The sequence below is a fragment of the Acomys minous genome (assembly GCF_964271855.1).
Source record: "Acomys minous genome assembly, chromosome: 8".
Taxonomy (NCBI): domain Eukaryota; kingdom Metazoa; phylum Chordata; class Mammalia; order Rodentia; family Muridae; genus Acomys; species Acomys minous.
Genome location: NC_140489.1, coordinates 2,861,462 through 2,882,590, shown reverse-complemented (window position 1 = coordinate 2,882,590; position 21,129 = coordinate 2,861,462). Strand labels below are relative to the sequence as shown.

Below are 21,129 nucleotides of genomic sequence, written 5' to 3'. Positions count from 1 at the left end.
TATGAGGCCACCTCATTAAGAAGCCTTGGACATGCCTCAACCCCCACTGTTTGTCAGGCCTGCGGCTATATCTTGATCAACATGGCTGTCAACACTGCCTTTGGGGCACACCGGAGATGTGTGTTACCTGGTCAACAGTGTCCTGATTTGAGTTTCCTGGTTTGGCACAAGGGAATATCTGATGAGCTGAGTGACAAGTATGCAGAAAAGAGTCTTGTCTATGCAGAGTGTCCTGTGGGACTCCCAGGTCTTCTGGGACTTCCTGTCCATCTGAACAATAGCCCTGCAAACAGGGACAGGGCAGCAGCCCCAAGAGAAGCACAGTAGTCTCAGAAGGAGGCCTAGCATTGGCCCTGGCAGTGTAGCCTGCATATCTAACTGCAAGAGGAGCCGTTTTCTTGACTCCTGGGAAGATGGACAATGAGGCAGGCTTCTGCTGCCCACTGAGTGCAATCAGTCTGCAAGGGTATTACTTGTTTGAACCTCTCTAACTAGCCATTTGTTTCTCTGACTTAGTTTGTCTGTTACCCTGCAACCTGTTTGAGGCCATATTAGAGTTAGTCTTTCCATTAGGATGCCATCAGAGGCTGAATGTGCAGCAAGAGCAGTGCTGCTGCTGGTTGTGGGTTTACTGATGAGTAGGGATGCTGCTGGTGAGGATGCTGCTGGTGGTGGTGGTAAGGATGCTGCTGCTGCTGCCAGTGAGGATGCTGTAGATGCTGAGGATGCTGCTTCTGGTGGTGCTGAGGATGTTGCTGGTGAGGATGCTGTAGATGGTGAGCATGCTGCTGCTGGTGGTGGTGAGGATGTTGCTGGTGAGGATGATGATGGTGAGGATGCTGCTGCTGTTGGTGAGGATGCTGTGGATGGTGAGGATGCTGCTGCTGGTGGTGGTGAGGATGCTGTTGCTGCTGGTGGTGGTGAGGATGCTGTAGATAGAGGATGGTGCAGATGGTATGGTTCTGCTGATGGTGGGAGTACTGGACTACTGCTGCTGGTAGTGATGCCACAGATAGTAGCCACAGTTCATCACATTCGCCCTCTGAGTCATCTGCTAAGCTAGGCACTTTAAACATTAGTCTCCCAAATCTGTGAAACTACTTTCAAAGAAAGGGGAATGGTTCCCTGCCCCCCCCCCCCATTTCTCCAGATGGTAAGAGTAAAGCTCAGGAAATCAGATGGGCGGTTCATAGCTGTGTGATGCACAGAGCTGTGTTCTCAGTGTCGCTCGTCTGCCCAGTGCGCCTCCTTTTCTGCTAGTTCCTCACCATGGCCCACAGCGCTGCCCTTCCCTACACAGCGATACTTGAGTAAGGGCTGTGCTGCCTGGAGGAACATCACTCCTGCAGAACCTGAGAAAATTTTAGTAATAGTCTGGATACGTCATGCTTCCTGGTGGGCCTCACCCGGCACCCCCTTTGGGTCATACACATGACTGGAAACATCTCTTACCACAAGTACCCGCCTAGAGTTGGGGACAGACCAGTTTTCTTGGTTCTGGGTTGTTAACCTCCAGGTGTCATGCATATCAGTTATATCTGCAAACACCTCATTACTGATACATTGAGACTCAAAACATCTTCAGGCTAGAGGCTGTGGAAACGTCTAGAATATTAACTCGGAGTGAAAGCGAGGCTGCAAGGAAGACCATGACTTGGGCTCTTCTCCTCAGCGTGCTTGGGGTGTCTAACTGTGAGGAAGTGTACCAATGACAGCAATGATAGAATCAGTGGCCAGGAGAGCTGCTGTGCCCATCCACGTGTGTGTAACGGATGCTAACACTCTGGAGCTTGTGTCTGGGTGGGTCCGGAACAGACTCCCCTCCTGGTATTGATACCTGCCTCTGGAGGGTCATGGTTGCCCCTCCCCCCCTCTTTGAGGGCAACAGAGAGCCAACTCCATTGCATGGGGCCAGGGAGTGGGACACTAGGGAACCAACATTTTCTGTGATTTTTTTCCCAGTCTCTCTTTTTTTGTGTGTGCTATATGTTGGAATGTATTCCTCTCTTCCCCTTAATTTGAGTCAGAGCATAAACAGTGGATGCATGTTGTCTGTCCCAGCCTGCTGCACAGATGTACTAAGCCTGGTGTGTCTGCCTGGAGCTGTCCAATGTGGGACATTAATTAGAGATGCTTTGAGTGGAGTCTGTCAGGCTGCATCAGAGAGGAGAGGAAGGGTGCTGTGGGCTCATTAATGAGCAGGCGCGGCCCGGCCTCTGGTGCAGTGACCTGGCTGGATGTGCAAACAGTCTCCTGTGGTGAGGCAGCAGAGCCTGCAACCGACCCCTTCAACTGATTTGTGGGGAGTGGCTGGAGGGGCAGCTTTTGTGGCAGTATTCTTGCTCATATGCCCCTCCCCTTCTTAGGTCTTGCTTTCTGAAAGAAGAACAGTTGATTTTTAGTTTTGCACACAAAACTAAACAATTTGCATAATAGAGTTACATCATTGTAGAAACAGTAACAGCGGCAGAAAAAGAATCTAAGAGGTAATGTTGAAAGTCCTTTGTCAGGAGAAGCAAATCTCAGAAGGTTCAGTGGTCTGGCTAAGTTTTTCCTCAGGAGGAGCGCGCCTCACCTCCAGCTTCCTGTAGGAAAACCTGCCCCTTGGGCTCGGGGGAAAGCTTCGTTGTTGAGGTGTGCTTACTACAGTAGTGTAGGGGCCTGAATTCAGATGCCCAGCATCCATGTGACACATTCCTGTAATTCCAAAGATGGGCAAGAGGAGGCAGGAGCATCCTTGAGGTTTTCTGGCCAGCTAGCCTTGCTGGATCCGTGGGGTCTACGTTCAGTGAGAGTTTTTGTCTGAGAACACCAAACACGAGAGTAATAGAAAACACTTGATGCTGACCCCTGGCTTCCATATGCGCATGCACTCACTGGCACACATGGAGGTATATTCTCTCTCTGTGTGTGTATCTGTCTGTGTGTGTGTCTGTCTGTCTGTGTCTTTCCCCCTCCCCCTACTCTCTCTTGCTCTCACTTTCTTCTCTCTCTATCTTCACTCTCATGAAGGCTGAGCCTACAAGTAGCTTTGAATAATACCAGATGCTTCTTACATTAACGTTGTTTATGGCTGCATGCCTCACCCAGAGCTGTTCCCCTTAGATCATGTACCCACCACAAGGGCGAAAGCAAAGGATACCAATGAATGCAGTTTGGAAATATGGGTGAGGATGGGATGCTGGGACCCTCCGCACCATCCAAGCATCGCTCAGGAGGCTTCCACAACTACTGTCCCCTTTTGGATGGTCTCAAAACTGGAATGTGCTGTGTGTGTCCACAGGACGTTGATGAGGTACTTGTCAGAGTAACATTTCATACCATACTGAGGTAGTAGACCCTCATCTTTCTAGTGTCATGGAGCACAGAGAAGACATGTTCTCCTGGGAACACCTGCTAAAACAGTGGTAGAAGTCTCACAGGGGTGTGTCAAGCAGAGAACAGTCCAGCAAATAATAATGCAGTTTGCATTAACCAGGTGCTCCGGCAACCTCACTGTGCAGGGTATCAGAATAGAAAAAGGCAGGGCACTTGAAACCTCTGTTGAAGGGGAGGTACGTTTATAAGAACACTACTCTCCTGAGTCACAGCAAACACCCATACAGGCAGCATGTTCTAATATCTCTCCAGAGCAGATGTAAAAATGGCTGCTAAGTCACTAAGGCTGCTCAACATCAGTAGCCACCAGAGGAATGAAAACAAAATGGCAACAAACATGATGGGATGGTACTTCCCAGCTGCAGATATGGCTGGTATAAACAGTTAAGGGGATAATGAGATGATGATGGTGAAGAGACAGCCAGCTTCATCCTTTGCTTGGTAGGGCTGAAAAACAACCTAGCAGATTTTGCAATGTTAACTGCAGTGATCATATGACCCTATGGATTCATCTGGCCTATACCCAAGAGAACCAACATATATCCATCTGCCAGACCCGGCAGCGTACGGTGACCTAACAGCACCACTCAGAGTAGCCCAAAGTGGAAGACAGCCTGGATGCCCATCATGTGATCTACCTGTCAACAACACTCACATGTCAGAGATGCTCCCATTGGGCCATTTGGGCAGAGCCCAGGCCTCCTGAGCCGAGGTGGTTGATGGCGAAGACCTAACCTTACCTTGTCTTCTGTTCTCCTGTAGGGGGAGGACTCTTTCCCCGAGAACATCCTGACCTACGCGTCCCACACGTCCGCATTAACCTATCCTCCTGTATCCCGGGTCCAGTATCCTGACAACCTTGTGCGGCCCCTTAGCCGGGGGCAGCCGGATGAGCTCAGCCCCAAGGGAGATGGCGATGTGGAGAAACAGCAGCTGATCGCGGCACTTGGCGCCTACGCTGCTCAGAGGCCTCCCGGAGAGAACGACCCAGGGCCACAGTACCTTCTACACAGTCCTGTGAGGGCACCGAGGCCCTTCTCAGCACCTGCTGCCTCTCAGAGATGGCCTCTACCCACCGGAGACTCCAAAGAGTCCCTGAGCTTGGGAGATGGTGAGTGTTCTGGTAGCCTACTCCCATCGCGTTGGCTGGATGGGTTCTTCCTGGGGGGCATTTCCTTTACATGCCTCTTGTAGACACAGGGTGACAAAGGGTCCCTCACATGGAGAAGAATCCTGCCACGGGGACACCCCCAGTAGCTGAGGAAGAGACAAATGCTTCGGATACAAACAGCTGGCTTAGCTCTGACCTCCTAAGGCTTCCCTCTTGGACTGTGTCATCTGTCCTGTGTTGCACAACACAGAGTGCTGTCTGTCAGGTGCTCCATGGTATACCATCCTGGATGGCTGGATTGATGGCTGACTCTTAGATATGGTTAAGTAGTTAATCCTCAGAGATGTCCAGTCCTACCACCCACAATGCAGTGGTGGGCGGTGCGGACCTTAGTGTGGCCCTTGTCAGTGGTGTGGTTTTGAGTTTCTTGGTCGAAGTGGTGAACTTGTGTGGCTATCTATAGGACAGTAGTGGCCAATCGATGGGGGATGAGAGCTCAGATGCTTGCTGGCTCCTGCGTCTTGATAGCATGTAGAACGTTCTGGCCCATTTGCTTTTTAAACAACCTTTCTCTAAGGCTGTCTCAAAGTGGAAATATTATGCTATGACATAACCTATGCAGAGAGTCAGGGATCTACAACTAAGCAGACAGTACTCTGAGGAATCAGCCGAGGCCTGCACTGCTATCACTCCATCTGCTGTGGACCAAGCTCAGATGGCAGGAGTCCTGGATTTCACTGCTGCACTCCAGACCGGCAGCCTCATTCTTGAGTTTTCCTCAGCCCTTCCCTTGCAGTATGGTGGTTGTAGAGGTTGTTCCTCCCATTTTAAAGCATCGGCACTTTGTGGGACCTCCATTATCTTGACCTTGTGGTCTCCCACACTCCCTTAGCTCCAGGACTCTCTTAACTGGCTCCCCTTGCTAGAATAGGTCTGCACAGCCTCCCGTCTTGCATACAGATAATGAAGTTGGTCCTTGCCCATCACCTCAGCAAGTCTGCTAGGGAAGAGATGCCCACGCCTTCCCTGCATCCCTCAGCTGTTTCTCCTCGGTGGTCAGACAGCCTCCTCTGCTTCTCCCTGGCTCTCCTTTCTCTGTTTCCTTAATCCTGCTGGTTGCTGGTCTCTGTCATAGCTATTGGAACTGCAAGGACATGGATACCACTTTCCTACCAAGGGATGAAAATTCTAACTGGGAAATGGGACATTTGTGAATAGGTCACCCCTGCCCATGGTCTCCATTGCTCTTTGGTCTTGGCTGCCTGCCCAGTATGCAAACTACTTTCCCTAGTTGCTGCACATATGGTGTTCTTAACTTCACTGTATGCTTTTAAAGGCACCGCATACAATACTGGACACAAAGTAAACATAACTGCACAGGGAGCCCTGTGCATGTGACAGAAGCTCCAGCACATGGCCTGGCTCTTCGTGCTCCGATGCCCCACCCTTCCCGCATGAGTTTGAACTAAATCCAGCAATTGTGTAATCGTACCTGTGCACACTCAGTAGGGTATGGGCAGATAAGGACCAGCGTGCAGACCCAGCTGCAGCGCCATTACTGTGCATGAGGGTTAATGATGGCAGTGTTACAGAGTGTCTTTTCAGGGCTCTCGGGTCCCAGCTGCGTCCCAACTACGTCTTCTGAAACAGAGCCCATGCAGGCCTTTAGGCCTCTGGAAACATGCAGGCTTTTCCTCATTTTCATCTGCAGTTGTTTTTTTTTTTTTTTCAGAAGCCAGGTCAGTGTTATGGAAGAGTTTGTCACATTCTGAATGTTGCTGATTGTATCCCAGTTATGTTTAACTCACCTCTGCTCTGTCCCTGGCATGTGAGCTTTCCTGTTTGATCTTGGTGAGGGGATTTGTGGGAGTCCTCTGTGCTTCTGGGCAGTGCCTACAGCCCAGCCTTCATCTTCTTTAGGTTTGATGGGAGGTTCTGCCTTTATCATCTGCGTACAGCTCAGAGACTGGGAGGCTTCCAAGTCCCTTGGTGTGCTGAGCCCACCCTAGAAACAAACCACTCCAACCCAACCTCCCCTTCAAATATTCAGGTGGATAAAAAGTGAGTGTCATTCCCCACACACTGTGCCATCCTTCCCCCTCCCCTGCACAATGCATTACGCTCTCCCTTTGGTTGCTTGTACCCTGGGACTAGCTTGGACAGTTGTATTGTTTTCTGGGTGAATGGATGAATGGACTCATGTGAAAATTATCACAACTGTTGTTCACTCAGCCTTCAAAAGCTATGCTATCATCAACTTCATTTCCAAGAGAGCAAAATTCCTTCAGAGGTTAATGGTGGCACCTGAGCCAATATTTGGATCACTTCAGAGAAAGAACCAACTGCCCAAATACCAACTAAGCACTATTCAGTTTTCTGCTTTGCCTAACAGCTCCTGGGCTCTGGTCATGAAAATCATGGTTTTGATTCCTTTAATATGTGTATATGGAATTGCCATGTAATAGGGGAGACAATATCCTAGTTAGACATCCTATGCCATGAAGGGAAACCTCCACTGCCAGGAATGGGTCTTGGTAAAAGACGTTGGCTATGTACCTAACCCCCATAAAATCACAACTATACACACTTTGCATAACAGATTCAGAGGTTCAGTCTATTTCACCTAGGGGATGTGGGAGGCCCCCATGCTTCATAGGACTTATGAGGCGCTTCTCTGAGTTCTGCCACTAGGTAGTAGCTGTCTACCTGCCTTGTCCCTCTTCTCCTACACTTGGGCTAGCTCTCCTCAGCCTCTGGTCAAAAACTTAAGAGGCATAAAGTTCTGTATCCATTTTGTTGTTGTTTTACATTTTTTAAAAACTGAAGGGCTAGTGCAATGGCTCACTGTGTACGAGTCCTTCCTGCACAAACACGAGGACCATCTGAGAAGCTGGCAATGGCTAGGCTGCATCTGCAAACCCAGCACTGTGGGGTCAGACAGGAGAATGACTGGACCCAACGGCCTAACTACAGAGTTGGTGAGAAACTGTCTCAACACGATAAAGCAGAAAATGACACACAAGTCACCTGAGATCCCCCTCTGCCTCTGTATGTGCACGCGGGCATGCACTTGCACAGAGCAACTTAGCTTCTGTTCTCCAATTCCTTACCAAGGCCACATATGTAATACTTTCTTTCTTTTCCTCATAACCACAAGAAATGAAAAGGCAGGCTACTTCAATGCAGTGTCCTATGAAACACACCCTACAAAGCAATGGGTGTCTGTCCCACCTTGCATTTGGGGTGCTTCTCATATTCCTACCTGTGAGGGATAAAAGGCACTTAACTATGATAATACACCCATCAAATTGCAGAGAGTACACTTTCCCATTGTTGGGCTGTTACCCATGAATATAGACAAGATAGTGATGTAGATGTCCATTTGGTAGAAACCCAAATGAAGATAGTATGAAATACTTTTCTGGATCTCTTGAAAAGCAGCAATTATCAAGTGGGCTTTGGCAATCAGATGCGCTGTATGCCCTCTGAACAAAAGGGACATGGTCACTTCTTCAGGATGATGAGCGTGCTAAAGGTGATGATGACAATGGTGGTGAGGATGCTGGGAGGCCATTGTAGAGATGGTGATGATGATAATGAAATGATAATAAAGATGGTAATGATGCGACAGTAAGGAGGATGATGATGATGGGATAGTGAAGGGTGGTGGTGGTGAAGAAGGTTGTAAGGATGGTGGTGACGATGATGGCGAAGGGGCTTAGATAGAAGCCAGATTAGTGGTGTGATAATGGCGGACGGTAATGATGGAGTAGTGATGATGGTAAGGGCGACAACGACGGCGATGATGAGAATGGCATTGAAGGTGGTGAGGATGGCAAAGACGGTGAAGGTGATGGTGAAGGTTGCTAGTGAGGATGGCGGTGATGATGACAGTAAGGAATGATGTCGAGGCGGTGAGAAACGGCAAGGGTGGTGACATGACTGTGAGTATGGAAGGCCAGCCAAGTGTTGACAGGACCAAACCATCTTCCTTATATACTGGGCAGCAAAAGCTATTATGTGGGACTCGCAGCTTTCTCAGTGAAGCAATTTTGCAGTGACGGTGTCCAGATGCTATCACTCACTCACTAAAGCACGCAACGTTTTGTTTGGGAAACCCTGCAAAGACTACTTTTAGCAGGCCAGGCCTTGCACAGCTGTGCACGCACTCACTATGAGGTGGTCTCCTGGTCCAGGACTATGTATGTGATGCTCTGACATTTCATGAAATTGCCCTGCTAAAGCCCACACAAAGCACTGGAAGCTACTTACAATGTCATTATGAGTTAGCCAGAGCTTGGAGACATGTAGTTCAATGGACACAACAAAAGAGGGCTCAGTTTGATGGCTTTGACTGTGCTGGGTGGTACTCCATCTTCCATCAGGGTGGCTGGACTTTCAGAGAAACACTTGTTTTTCATTGCAGGCCATGCTTAAGGGGTTGACAGTGATGCTTTGTGATACTACATGTAGACATAAGATGCCTGGTGCATGGTTCATAGCAGCTATGTAGAGATGGCTTCTGTTTTGTGCTACTGACTCCCTGTTTGCTAGCCAGCAATCTAGAACCATCCATGGTGTCCCTCTAGTGTCCATAAAGCTATCATTCCCTATATGGACACCTGGGGGGAATCTTTCTAAGATGAGAAGCAGTGCTTGTAGAAGCTACACTTTATTTCATCTGGAAGATGGAGGTGTCTGTTTCATATCCCTACCACAGCTGCGGAGACGGCTCTTGATCATGTCTCCTTTTCTCTGACCATCGTCTTCAGGAGCACAGGGCCTTGGATGGCAGTGTGTGTGCTCCATACTGACACGTTTCCCCTCTCTGTCTGATGAAATGAGAGAGATGGCTGAGCACCACCGGAGAGTAGGTTTCCAGATGGTTGCATGTCAGAGCAGTGGAAATTGCCCCTTCTGGAGGACCACGCTGAGTGTGGGCCACATGGGAGGTAAACTCCTGCTCCCTTGCACTCAGTTTTCTCAAAGCCTCTGACAAGAATCATTGAGAGGCTGCAGGGTGCTGGGTAGGTAGCTCAGATCCCTACCCAGGAGCATGTGTGGCAGGGATAGACTTAACCTGTGCCTGGCCACTCTAGAACACCTTGCTTTTCCACAAGACGAATGTTGATGTGACCAAACCATCCTTCCTGTATTCTAAACAGCGAAAGTTATAGTGTGGGACTCACAGGTTCCTCACCAAAGCTTGTGATGCTTGTCTGGAAGATCTCCTCCATTGGTTGTGAGTGTTTGGGAGTTCTGCGTGACTAACTTGCCTGTAGGCACCAGGAGCACCTGACATTGCGTCCATCAGGACTAGTGCAAGGCAGCGTGGCATGGACAGAGCTTGGGCTGCTGTGAGTTCTCAGTCTTCCCCTCAACCCCCACGATGGATCTGATCCTCCCACAGCTCCCATGTCTTGGCAACCAACTACTTAGGTTCCCTACTTTCTGTCGCATGTCACATCCAGTCTGGCAGAAGATGCCCTGCTTGCCCTCAACAGACCTTATTTGACTTCCTTCTCTTCTCCTTGCCAATGCTGCCCCACCTGGAGGTCATGAATGACCCTCTTTTGACCTTCCTGCCTTGACCTTGTTTCCATACTACAGGGTGACAGATTCTTTAAGGAAGCAGTGACTGGGATGAGCTCCTCACTCCTGGGAACCTTCTTGTGGAGTGTATGACCCTGTGAGGTCCACATCCTCCAGCGCATCTCTCACTCTGTGCTGTTAGCCCTTCCCCCTAGCTTGCTGCGCCTTAGCCTCTTTGAACTGCTTTTTCTTCTCTTATCCTGACAAGCCCATCCCATCCCATCCCAGTGCCTTTGTGCCTGTTACTTCTGCCCAGAGAGCTTTTCTCCCAGCATGCAGTGGGTCCATAGTGTTTGTCCTTTGAATATGTGCTTAAGCTTCACTTCTCTTTGAGTTTCCGCCAATAGCCCTTTGCTTAGCTGCCTCCCCGCTCCTCCCCCTCCTCCCCCACCTCATCCCCATTTACCTACCCCTTTAGATGGGATGAGGGCTATGTTTCTAACAGTTTGTTCCCATCTTCTGATGTTGATAAAGGTTCCTTGAGTGGTGGGCACTGTTTGCTGGTATCTCCCTGGACCTTGAAAGCATCTAGTACATAGGACACATGCAGTAGTGCTATGTGACAAGGACTGTGGGGAACCTACCTTCTGACCCCTCATCAGTCAGCCGTCAGGGACTTGGGTAGATCCCCCAGGCAAGCTAGAGAGAACCTTGTGGTGAAAGGGGCTATGGGACATGCAGAGGCACGAAGAGACCTTGGCCTTCCGCAGATAAGGTAACTAACTGGAGGGAGCTGAGAGAACCAGCATCATTGGGGAGCAGGGAGGGATGTCCCAGAAGACCCTCAAATGCTCTAGTTTGCTGTAATCAGCATGCTACATGGCAGGTTCTGACAGAACTGTGGTGTTGCTGATCTCCTCCTCCATCCCATCCCGGCAGCTGCCCACTGATTACAACACAGTGTACAACTGGAGGGGAGCTTGCATCTGAAATGAAAACGCCTGTCCAGAGCAGTGGAGATGCAATGAGCCCTGGTGCTGTTAGCAGGGATGCTCAGGAATTTCTGGACCAGGGACAGGCAGCAGGAGATGTCACTTCTAGGACTGAGTGTCACAGCTGGCCTGGTGCTGAGGTAGTAGCAGCCAGCAAGTCAAGGCTTATGTCTTTGGAGTTCCGAATAGAGGCTCTGCAGCTTGAGGAGAGATGGTAGACACTTCGCCCGTGCTTGTGGTGGCTCTGGGTAGAGAGCACTCTTGCAGGGCGGGCTGTTTGGCTGTTGGTATTTACCACTGCAATGGGTTTTATTTAATACTTGTAAAAATCTGTTCTTCTTCTGCAGATGTGTTTTCCTGCTGTGGAAAGGGCACTCAGAGTGTGCGCTGGGTCCGACTTGCATGTGTGGCCTCCTGGTATTTGTGCCTGCAGAGTAGCATCTTCTCAGCTCAGCCTCTTGATTTAAGGATTGCACTGAGTGATCTTTACACTGTGTTCCAAAGAGAAATAACAATTAAATCTCATATGCTTATAGTGAGGCTTAACATATAGCCAGAAACTGTTCTGATTACTTTTTATTCTTTCTCATTTTCATATTTTATTGTTATTCTATTAAATACTCAATTTACACTTTTGCTTTGACAACTCAAACTCCAACCCCTGATAAAATGTAATTCAGATTTATCATTTTAAAAGTGAGTAAACTAATTGGGCTACATTTGTTAGATAATAACAATAAGTGATAAACTTTTAAAAAATCTTTTCAGAAAGGAACAGTTTTAGACTCTAAGTATTTTAAAGTTTTGTAGTAAGTTTGGAGAGACAGTTTTTCCCGTGTCAGCCTGGCAGTTTGCAGGGTGAAATGCATGCAGTGGTTTACAAACAGGTTGTTTTTCAGAAGCTTGGAGGCTATGCAGTTGAAATTCTGGCAAGAAAGTTGCTTCGTGAACACTGAGATAAGTGACAGGGTGGGTGACACAAGTCAGCCTGAATACCTATCTATTCTAAGAGAAACAGTAGTGCTGGGAAATGCCATTCGGTCATCACACGGGGCTTGTTTTGTTTGGAGATACAAACTTGTTGTACAGCCCAACTGACCTCTAATTCCAAACCTCTTGCATCAGCTTCTGAGGAGGAGATTTTCTGGAAGACTACAATGTTGTGCATATACACACGTATATACCACATACAAAAATATATACATACATATATACCATAAACATATGGCATATCTAGTATATATAAATACACATACACCACACATATGTTACTTATACTTGCACATACATACATACACGTATCTATACACACTTCAAAAATATTTTTAGACAGTATATATCTCAAGCAAGCTTATTTTATGTCCCAGGCCAGCACAGTGAGCCAGACGTGGTGGCACAGTCCTGTGATGCCAGCACTTCAGAGGATGGATGCAGACATAGGATAGATGGTTAAGTAGAGAGAGAGAAGATGGATACTTGAGTGGATGGATAGATGAGTGGAGCTTAGAGCCTGACTTTCACAGCTAAAATTCACAGTTTCTTTTCTTTTTTTTTTTCTTGAAGTCCTATAGTTGTCATTTATTGAAAAGGGATGTAAATTAGTTGATTTTTAAAATTAATTTATTCATATTACATCTCGATTGTTAGCCCTTCTCCTATTTCCTCCCATTCTTCCCTCCCTCCCACTTCCCCCCTTCTCCCCTCCCCTATGACTGTGATTGAGGGAGACCTCCTCCCCCTATATATGCTCTTAGAATATCGAGTCCCTTCTTGGTAACTTGCTATCCTTCCTCTGAGTGCCACCAGGCCTCCCCATCCAGGGGACGTGGTCAGAAAAGGGGCATCAGGGTTCGTGTGAGAGTCAGATCTCACTCTCCACTCAACGGTGGAGAATATCATGTTCGTCGGCTAGGTCTTGGTAGGGGTTTGAAGTTTACTGCCTATATTCTCCTTGGCTGGTGCCTTAGTTTGAGGAGGACCCCAGGACCCAGATCTGCCTGTCATAAAGTTCTTCTTGTAGGTTTCCAGGACCCTGTGGATCCTACTATTTCCCCATTCTTCCATGCTAGTCTCACCTAAGTCTCAATAGGAAGTCCTCTCCTCTGACCCACTTTCTTGGTAATTAAAGTTTTACATGGTACGTATCCCTTGGACTAGTATTTTGATATAAGTGAGTATATACCGTTTGTCTCTTTTTGCTTCTGGGTGAACTCACTCATTATGATAATTTCTAGATCAATCCATGTGTCCACAAATTTCGGGAATTCCTTGTTTTTAATAGCTGAGTAGTATTCCATAGTGTAAATGTACCACAGTTTCTTAGTCCATTCTTCTACTGAGGGACACTTAGGCTGTTTCCATGTTCTGGCTATTATGTATAAAGCAGCTATGAACATGGTTGAGCATATGTCCCTGTTGTGTGGTAGGGCATTTTCTGGGTATATTCCAAGGAGTGGGATAGCTGGGTCTTGAGGAAGCCCTATTCCCATTTTTCTGAGAAAGCGCCAGATAGCTTTCCAAAGTGGTTGTACTAGTTTGCATTCCCACCAGCAATGAAGGAGTGTTCCTCTCTCTCCAACATCCTCACCAACATGTGGTGTCGCTTGAATTTTTTATCTTAGCCATTCTGATGGGTGTAAGATGGAATCTCAGTGTCGTTTTGATTTGCATTTCTCTGATGAGTAATGAGGATGAGCATTTCTTTAAGTGTTTCTCGGCCATTTGATATTCCTCTGTTGAGAATTCTCTGTTAAGTTCCAAGCCCCATTTCGCAATTGGGTTGTTTGGTTTTGTGGTATTTAATTTCTTGAGTTCTTTATATATTTTGGATATTAAACCTTTGTCAGATGAAGGGTTGGTGAAGATCTTTTCCCAGTCTGTAGGCTGTCACTTTGTTCTACTGACAGTGTCTCTTGCCTTACAGAAGCTTCTCAGCCTCATGAGGTCCCATTTATTATCTTCCACAAATGGTGCTGGTCTAACTGGATGTCTACATGTATAAAAATGCAATTAGACCCTTATTTGTCACCATGCACAAAACCCAAGCCCAAGTGGATTAAAGACCTCAACTTAAAAGCAGAGACATTAATTCAGTTAGAAGAAAAAGTGGGGAAGAGCCTGGGACACATAGGCACAGGAAACAACTTCCTGAATAGTACACCAACAGCAGTTACTTTTCAAATTTAAGCTTATACTTTGATAAAGAATAATATTGAAAATTATCTTTAAATTTTGTTTTTTTATTTGTTCACTTTACATCCCAATTGTTGCCCCCTCCCTTGTTGCCTCTAGGTCTCGTCCTTCCTCCCTCATCCCCTCTCCCTCCCTCCCCTAGTCCTCAGAAAGGGGAGCCCTCCTCCCCTAACATCTGACCTCAGCCTATCAAGTCTCATCTGGACTTCCTGTATCTTCTTCCTCTGTGGCCTGGCAAGGCTGCCCTGCCAGGGGGAAGTGGTCAACATGTGGGGGTCAGAGTCCATGTCAGAAGTAGTCCCTATTGCCCATATTATGGGACCCACAAGGAGACTGTGCTGCCTATCTACTACATCTGAGCAGAATGTCTAGGTCCTCACCATGCCTGGTCCTTGGTTGGTGCATCAGTCTCTGCAGCACCCTCCCCCTTCCTCTGCCTGAATTTAGTGGCTCTATTGGTCTATTTGTGCAACTCCTGACCCCTCTAGGTCCCTCTGTTCCCCAGTTCTTCCATAACACTCCCTGCCTTCCACCCCAAAGTTTGGCCATATGGCTCAGCATCTGCTTGGATCTCCTGCTGGGTGAAGTCTTTTAGATTTATTTTATTTTATATGTATGAGTTTCTTGCCTGCATGTATGAAGTGAAGGCCAGAAAAGAGTGTCAGATCCCATGGAACTGGAGCTGGTATGGTTGTGGACCACAGTGTGGATGCTGGTAACTGTACTAGGGTCCTCCTCAAGAGGAGCAAGTGTTTTTTAAGCATTGAACCATCTCTTCAAATTTCGAAGCACAATACTAAGCTGGGCAACGGGCATATTGGTAGGCTGTAGTTGTCCTGCATGGCTGACCATCTGAGGGCGCTCAGTTGTGTTCTATGTTAGTCGCTCAAGGGTTGCAGTGAGTGAGCCGTGGTTGGAGTTTAATTGTGGAGATCCAAATGCTCACCATGGGCTGAAGTGGGATGAAGGCTGGGCAATGACGGGCACACCCAGTCCATACCCTGAGCTCATTATAGGGACTGTAAGGGTGATGTGCTGAGGCCTTATGGTATGACTGCACTGGATGGCAGTACTCACTTTATTGAATTTTGTTGCTGGATTAAAGAATAGTCTCAATGAGATCAGTACCCACTGAACTCTGGGACAAGACTCAGGCCATCTCCCCCGTGGGACTCCTAAGTCTATGCTTGAGTTCTACCTCTCTGTCTTGTGGAGTCATTTTGGGGACATGGCACTACTCTTCTTCCTTTCTCCTGAAGTAGTCAGCTCTTCCTCTTGATGATCCAGCTCCCTTGCCTAAGGGGGACAGTGCCACAGGAAGGTCATTGTGACTTCTGGAGACTTCAGATGTGCTTAGGACTCCAAGTCAGCCCCAGCTACAGAAGGAGACAGGATAATCCCATACAGTCCTGGGATAGTTTGACCCGAGAAAGTGATAAATGGCTCTCAAAAGCTGAGGTGCCCATCAGTAATGGCAGCTGTGTGCCTACAGGTCACACAAAGGCTTCACTCTTCTGGCTTTGCCATGGTGAGCTCCATCCTTGTTAACTTTCTCTCTGTTGCCTTCCTCCTTGACTACGTGGGAAGTCTCTCAGGTTGACACGCTCGTTCCTGGAGCAGTAGAGCCGTCAGAGCTGTGGTCAGCTGTAGGAGAGAGCAGGCTTTGCTGTATCTTCAGGTCTGTGGAGCAGCATCACGGTGCCCTCTGGTCCTGGGCATGTGCACACTGCTCAGCTTTGGGAGTGTGGGAGGTTCCTGGGAACTACACAGTTTCTGTGTGCTCTGTGGTCAGTGTGACAGGCTTGCCCACATGAACCTATGCAGCTTTTGTGTCCAGAGCCCTGCTGATGGGGGGAGGGGATGAACAGCATGCTCGAAACATGTAACTCTAGCTCAAAAGAGAAAACACAGGAAGCCCAACCCCTCGCTTTTAAGAATCAGATGTTTCTACTTCACTAAGGTTAAGGATTTGTGTGAGGCCCAGCATGGATCTGGGTGTTCTCAGTGGCTGGCTGCACTGTTTGTGTGCCTCAGGAAGGTAGAGACGCAGAGCCGAACTGCCCTATATAAGCCTCAAGATAAAGAGACATCAGAACTGAAAAACTTACAAAAAGAAAATAAGTTTTTCTTTACACTTGAGAAGTTGGCCTCCACCAGACATAGAATCTGTTATTCTGTTATTGTTGAAGTGGGATTTGCATAATATGAGTTACATGGACAGACACGTGCCTAGGGAGGAGTTTTGTGCTGTGTCCTTGCTTAGGTGACCACCCTCAACACCACGCAGAGCACCCCCTGCCTATACCATGCTGACAGTTGCTGTTCTGAAGTGAGGAGGTCTACAAGTCATCAGTGATGCTAGCTGTCATTTCTCTGACCTCTGTGACAAATCTGATGAAGAACACATGTGTTTGGTTGACTGCTGAATGTCTAACAAACTGTAGATTTTACCACCACCACCACCACCACCCCCAACCACATGGGCAGCCTACTCTTTTTTCATGCTCCTCCAAAATATCTGCCATCTTCTCTGACCCCATCGGCTATCTCTTCTTCCCTGGGATTCCCTGAGCTCTGAGGGGGAGGGATTTAGGACAGAGCATTCCAAGGTCTCTCACTGTCTGTCTGCACAGTGTCTGGCTGTGGGTTTCTGTATTTGATCCCATCTGCTGCAGGAAGAAGCCGCTCTGATGGTGGCTGAGCAAGGCACTTATCTGAGCATAGCAGAATGCCATAAGAGGTAAGAGGTCATTTTTGCTACTTTTTCCCTAAGAACAGTAGAATTTGGTTTTAACCCAGGCCCTTCAGCTATCTACTCTCTAGTTCTTGGTCACCCTAAGTCGTGTCAGGTATGGGTTCCATCTTGTAGAGTGGGCCTTAAGTCAAATCAGATATTAACTGGTTACTCCCACAAGCTTTGTGCCACCGTTACACTAGAGTAGCTTGCAGGCAGGACACCATCATAGTCAAAGGGTTTGTGGCTGGGTGGGTGTCTGTGTTCCTTGTTGGCAGCATGCAGAGCATCTGCTTCTACCAAAGATGCTAGAACCCAGGGGTGAAGGCTCTCCGTAGGCAGCAGCCTGACTTCTCCATATTGAATGAGTCCTAAAGTGTTGTCATTGATGGTGCCTTCTTAATATATGGAGAGCAATCGGTAGTTTTGGCAACAGTCTGGCTTGTTTGAGGTTTCCCATGGGTCCCCTTGGGCCAACAACTCAATTAGATATAACCCAATCCCAGTATTAGAAGCTTCATTTGGTGACAAGAGATGGACAGTTGGGACTCTGACTCTGCTATTATTTGGAAATTTCATTTAGATAGCCCTGATATGTATAAATATTCCTGGAAGCCTCTGCTGAATTAGGTTTCCCAATTATCCCTCAAATAGCCCTTAATTTTAGATGTATCTTCCACATTCCCTCCCACGACTCCTTTCCCTCAGCATCTCCACTTGGTCCTCTTGTTCCAGCCCCCTATCTCCATCCATAACTGTCCTATTTTCCTTTCCTAATGAGATCTGTCCACACTGGTCCCTTACTTTATTCATAACCTCAAGAGTTATGCAGATTGTAGCTTTGTTATTATTGACTTAACAGCTAGTATCCACATATAAGTAAATGCATACCAAACTCATCTTTCTGGGATCTGAGATATCTCCCTTGGGATGATGTTTTTTAGTTCTACCCACTTATTGACAGTTTCTCTTTTTAACAGCTGAGTAGCACTCCACTGTGTACATGAACTGGATTTTCTTCATCCACTCCTCTGCTGAGGGGCATCTAGGTTGTTCCCAACTTCTGCTTTATGAATAGAGCGGCAATGTTCATGGTTGAGCAGATGTCTCTGAGGTAGGATCAAGTGTTTTGGGGTATATGCTCAAGACTGGCATAGATGGATCTTGGTGTAGATGATTCCTGTCTTCCTGAGGAGCTGCCACAGTGATTTCCATAATGGCTGTATAAGTCTGAACTCCCACTGCCAATGGATGAGTAGCCTTCTTACTCTGCATCCTCTCCGGGATGAGCTGTCACTTGTTTTATTGATCTTAGCCATTACGACAGGTGTAATATAAAAACCTCAAAGTAGTTTTGATTGGCATTTCCCTGATTCCTAAGGATGTTGGACATCCCTTTAAGTGGCTCTCAGCCATTTGGGCTTCCTCCTGAGAATTCTTTGTTTATATCTACACCTTGATTTTGTTTGTTTGTTTTATTGATCTCTAGTTTTCTGAGTTCTTTATATATTTTTGGATACTAGCCCTCTATCAGCTATATAGGTCAAAATAATTTCTTGTTCTGTAAGCTGCTAATAATAGTGTCCTTTGCCATGCGGAAACTTCTTAGTTTCATGAGGTCCCATTTATTAATTGCTGATCTTAGTGCCTGTGCTAACAGTGTTCTGTTCAGAAAATACTTTCCAGTCTGTGTCAGTGAGTGGCTCTTCCCCGCTTTCTCTTCTGTCAGGTTCAGTGTGTCTGGTTTTATGTTGAGGTCTTTAATCCACTTGGAGTAGGGCTTTGCTAAGGGTGAGAAGTATGGCTCTAATTGCATTCTTTTATGTGCAGCCATCCAGTTTGACTAGCGCCATTTGTTGAAGAGGCTGTGTTGTTTTTTTTTTTCAGTACATATTTTTAGTTTTATAAAAAAAAAGTTAGGTTTCCATAGGTGTTTGGATTTCCGTCTGGGTCTTCAATTTGATTCAATTGATCAGTATTTTTGCCTGTGTGCCAATATCTTGCTGGTTTATTTATTACTATATCTTTGTAATACAACTTGAAATTGGAGGTGGTGATATCTCTAGAAGTTTATTATTCAGTATTGTTTTAGCTATACTTGGATTTTTTTGTGTTTCCATATAAAGCTAAAAACTATACTTTCAGTATCTGTGAAGAATTATATTGAAAATTTGATGAGAATTACATTGAATCTACAGATTTCTTTTGGTGGTATGGCCATCTTTACTATGTTAATCCTACTGATCCATGAATGAGGGAAATCTTTCCATCTTCTAATATTTTCTTCAGTTTATTTCTTTGTTGTCTTATAGATTTTACTATGCAAATCTCTCACTTGCTTAGTTAGAGTTACCCCAAGATATCTTGTAGTATTTGAGACCACTGAGAGGTTTTTCTTTCCTCCTGATTTATTTGTATATAGGTGTAATATCAATTTTTGTGAGTTAATTTTGTGTCCAGCTTCTTTTGAGAAAGTGTTTATCAGCTGTAGGAGTTTCCTGATGAAATTTTAGGGTCACTTAGGTATACTGTCAAATATCTGCAAGTACAGATGCCTTGACTTCTTCCTTTCCTATTTCTATCCCCTTGATCTCTTTCAGTTGTCTTGCTGTTCTAGATAAGACTTTAAGTACTATATTGAGTAAGTATTTAGAGAGCAGGCAATATTTTCTTGTTCCTGGTTTTAGTGGAATTGCTTTGAGTTTCTCTCCATTTAGATTGATGTTGGCTATAGACTTGCTGTAAACTACCTTTATTATTTGAGGTATGTCCTTTGTATCCCTAATCTCTCCAGGACTTTTATCATGAAGGGATGTTGGATTTCTGCAAAAGCTTTTCCTTTTCTAATGAGGTAATCATGTGGCTTTTGTCTTTCAGTTTGTTTATATGGCGGGTTACATTTATCAATTTACATATTTTGAACCATCCTCGAATCTCTGGGATAAAGCCTACTTAATCATGGTAGATGATCCTTTTGATGTGTTCTTGGATTTAGTTAACACATTTTTTCATATATATTTAAAAGGAAAATTGGTCTGTAATTCTCTTTTTGTTGGTTATTTTTAGGTGATTTGGGTATCAGGGTGACTGTGGCCTCATAAAACAAATTAGGCAATATTCCTTCTCTTTCTATTTTGTGAACTAATTTAAGGAGTATTTGGGTTAACTTTTCTTTGAAAGTCTGGTAGAATTGTGCATGAGGCCCTGGGCTTTTTCTGGTTGGGGATTCTTTATGGCTGCTTCTCTTTCACTAGGGTTATAGGTTTATTTAAATTGTTCATCTGATTTTGCTTTAACTTTGGTAAATGGTATGTATTAAGTAAATTATCCATTTCTTTTAGATTTTTCAATTTAGTGGAGTACAGCTTTTTGAAATATGTCCTTATGATGTTTGGGATTCCTTGGTGTCTGTTGTTACATTTTGATTTTCATTTATAATTTTGTTAATCCAGTTCTTCTCTCACCCCTTTTATTTAATTTGAACAAGTTTGTCAATCTTATTGATCTTCTCAAAGAACCAACTCTTGGTTTCATCAATTGTTTGTAATTTTTTTTTGTTCTTGTTTGTTTATATTTTATTGACTTCAGTGCTGAGTTTGATTATTTCTTGCCGTCTACTCCCTTTGTGTCTGATTTCTTCTGTCTTTTTCTAGAGCTTTCAGATGTGATAGTATGAGGTCTCTCCAGTTTTTTTTAGGTGGGCATTTAGTTTTATGAACCTGCTTCTTCGAGACACCTTCATTGTGACCCACAGGGATTATTTATTCTTTGTGTTTTCTTTTTTTTTCTTCTTTCTTTCTTTGTGTTTTCTTGCGTGTGGTTAACCCCTTTAGGTAGGAGTTTGCCTTCTAGGACCTTCTCTAGAGATGGATTTGTAAGTAAAAATTATTTAAATTTGGTTTTATCAAGGAAAGTTTTACTTTCCACATCTAGTGTGTTAAAAGTTTTGTTGCTGTTTTAGTCTGTGCTGTCCTCTGCAGTCTCCTAGTGTCTGAGAAGCGAGGTATAATTCTAGTAGGTCTGCCTTCATGTTACTTCATCTTTCCCTTGCAGCTTTTAATATTCTTTCTTTGTTCTATATGTTTCAAGTTTGGGTTATTATGTGCTGAGGGGAAATTCTTTTCTGGCCTTGTCTATTTGGTATTCCCTGTGCTTCTTGTACTCATGGGCATCTCCTTCCTTGGGTTAGG

At 45.8% G+C, this 21,129-nt stretch overlaps 1 protein-coding gene across 2 annotated transcripts in view; it reads left to right on the top strand.

Annotated features, from left to right (window-relative positions):
- PTPRN2 (protein tyrosine phosphatase receptor type N2) overlaps positions 1-21,129 on the top strand; it is a 705,670-nt gene that overhangs the window by 278,304 nt on the left and 406,237 nt on the right. For both annotated transcript variants that reach the window (XM_084793869.1, XM_084793868.1), the window contains exon 6: positions 4,141-4,489. In XM_084793869.1, coding sequence (XP_084649995.1) covers positions 4,141-4,489 — 349 coding nt within the window. The remainder of the gene's footprint in view (positions 1-4,140; positions 4,490-21,129) is intronic.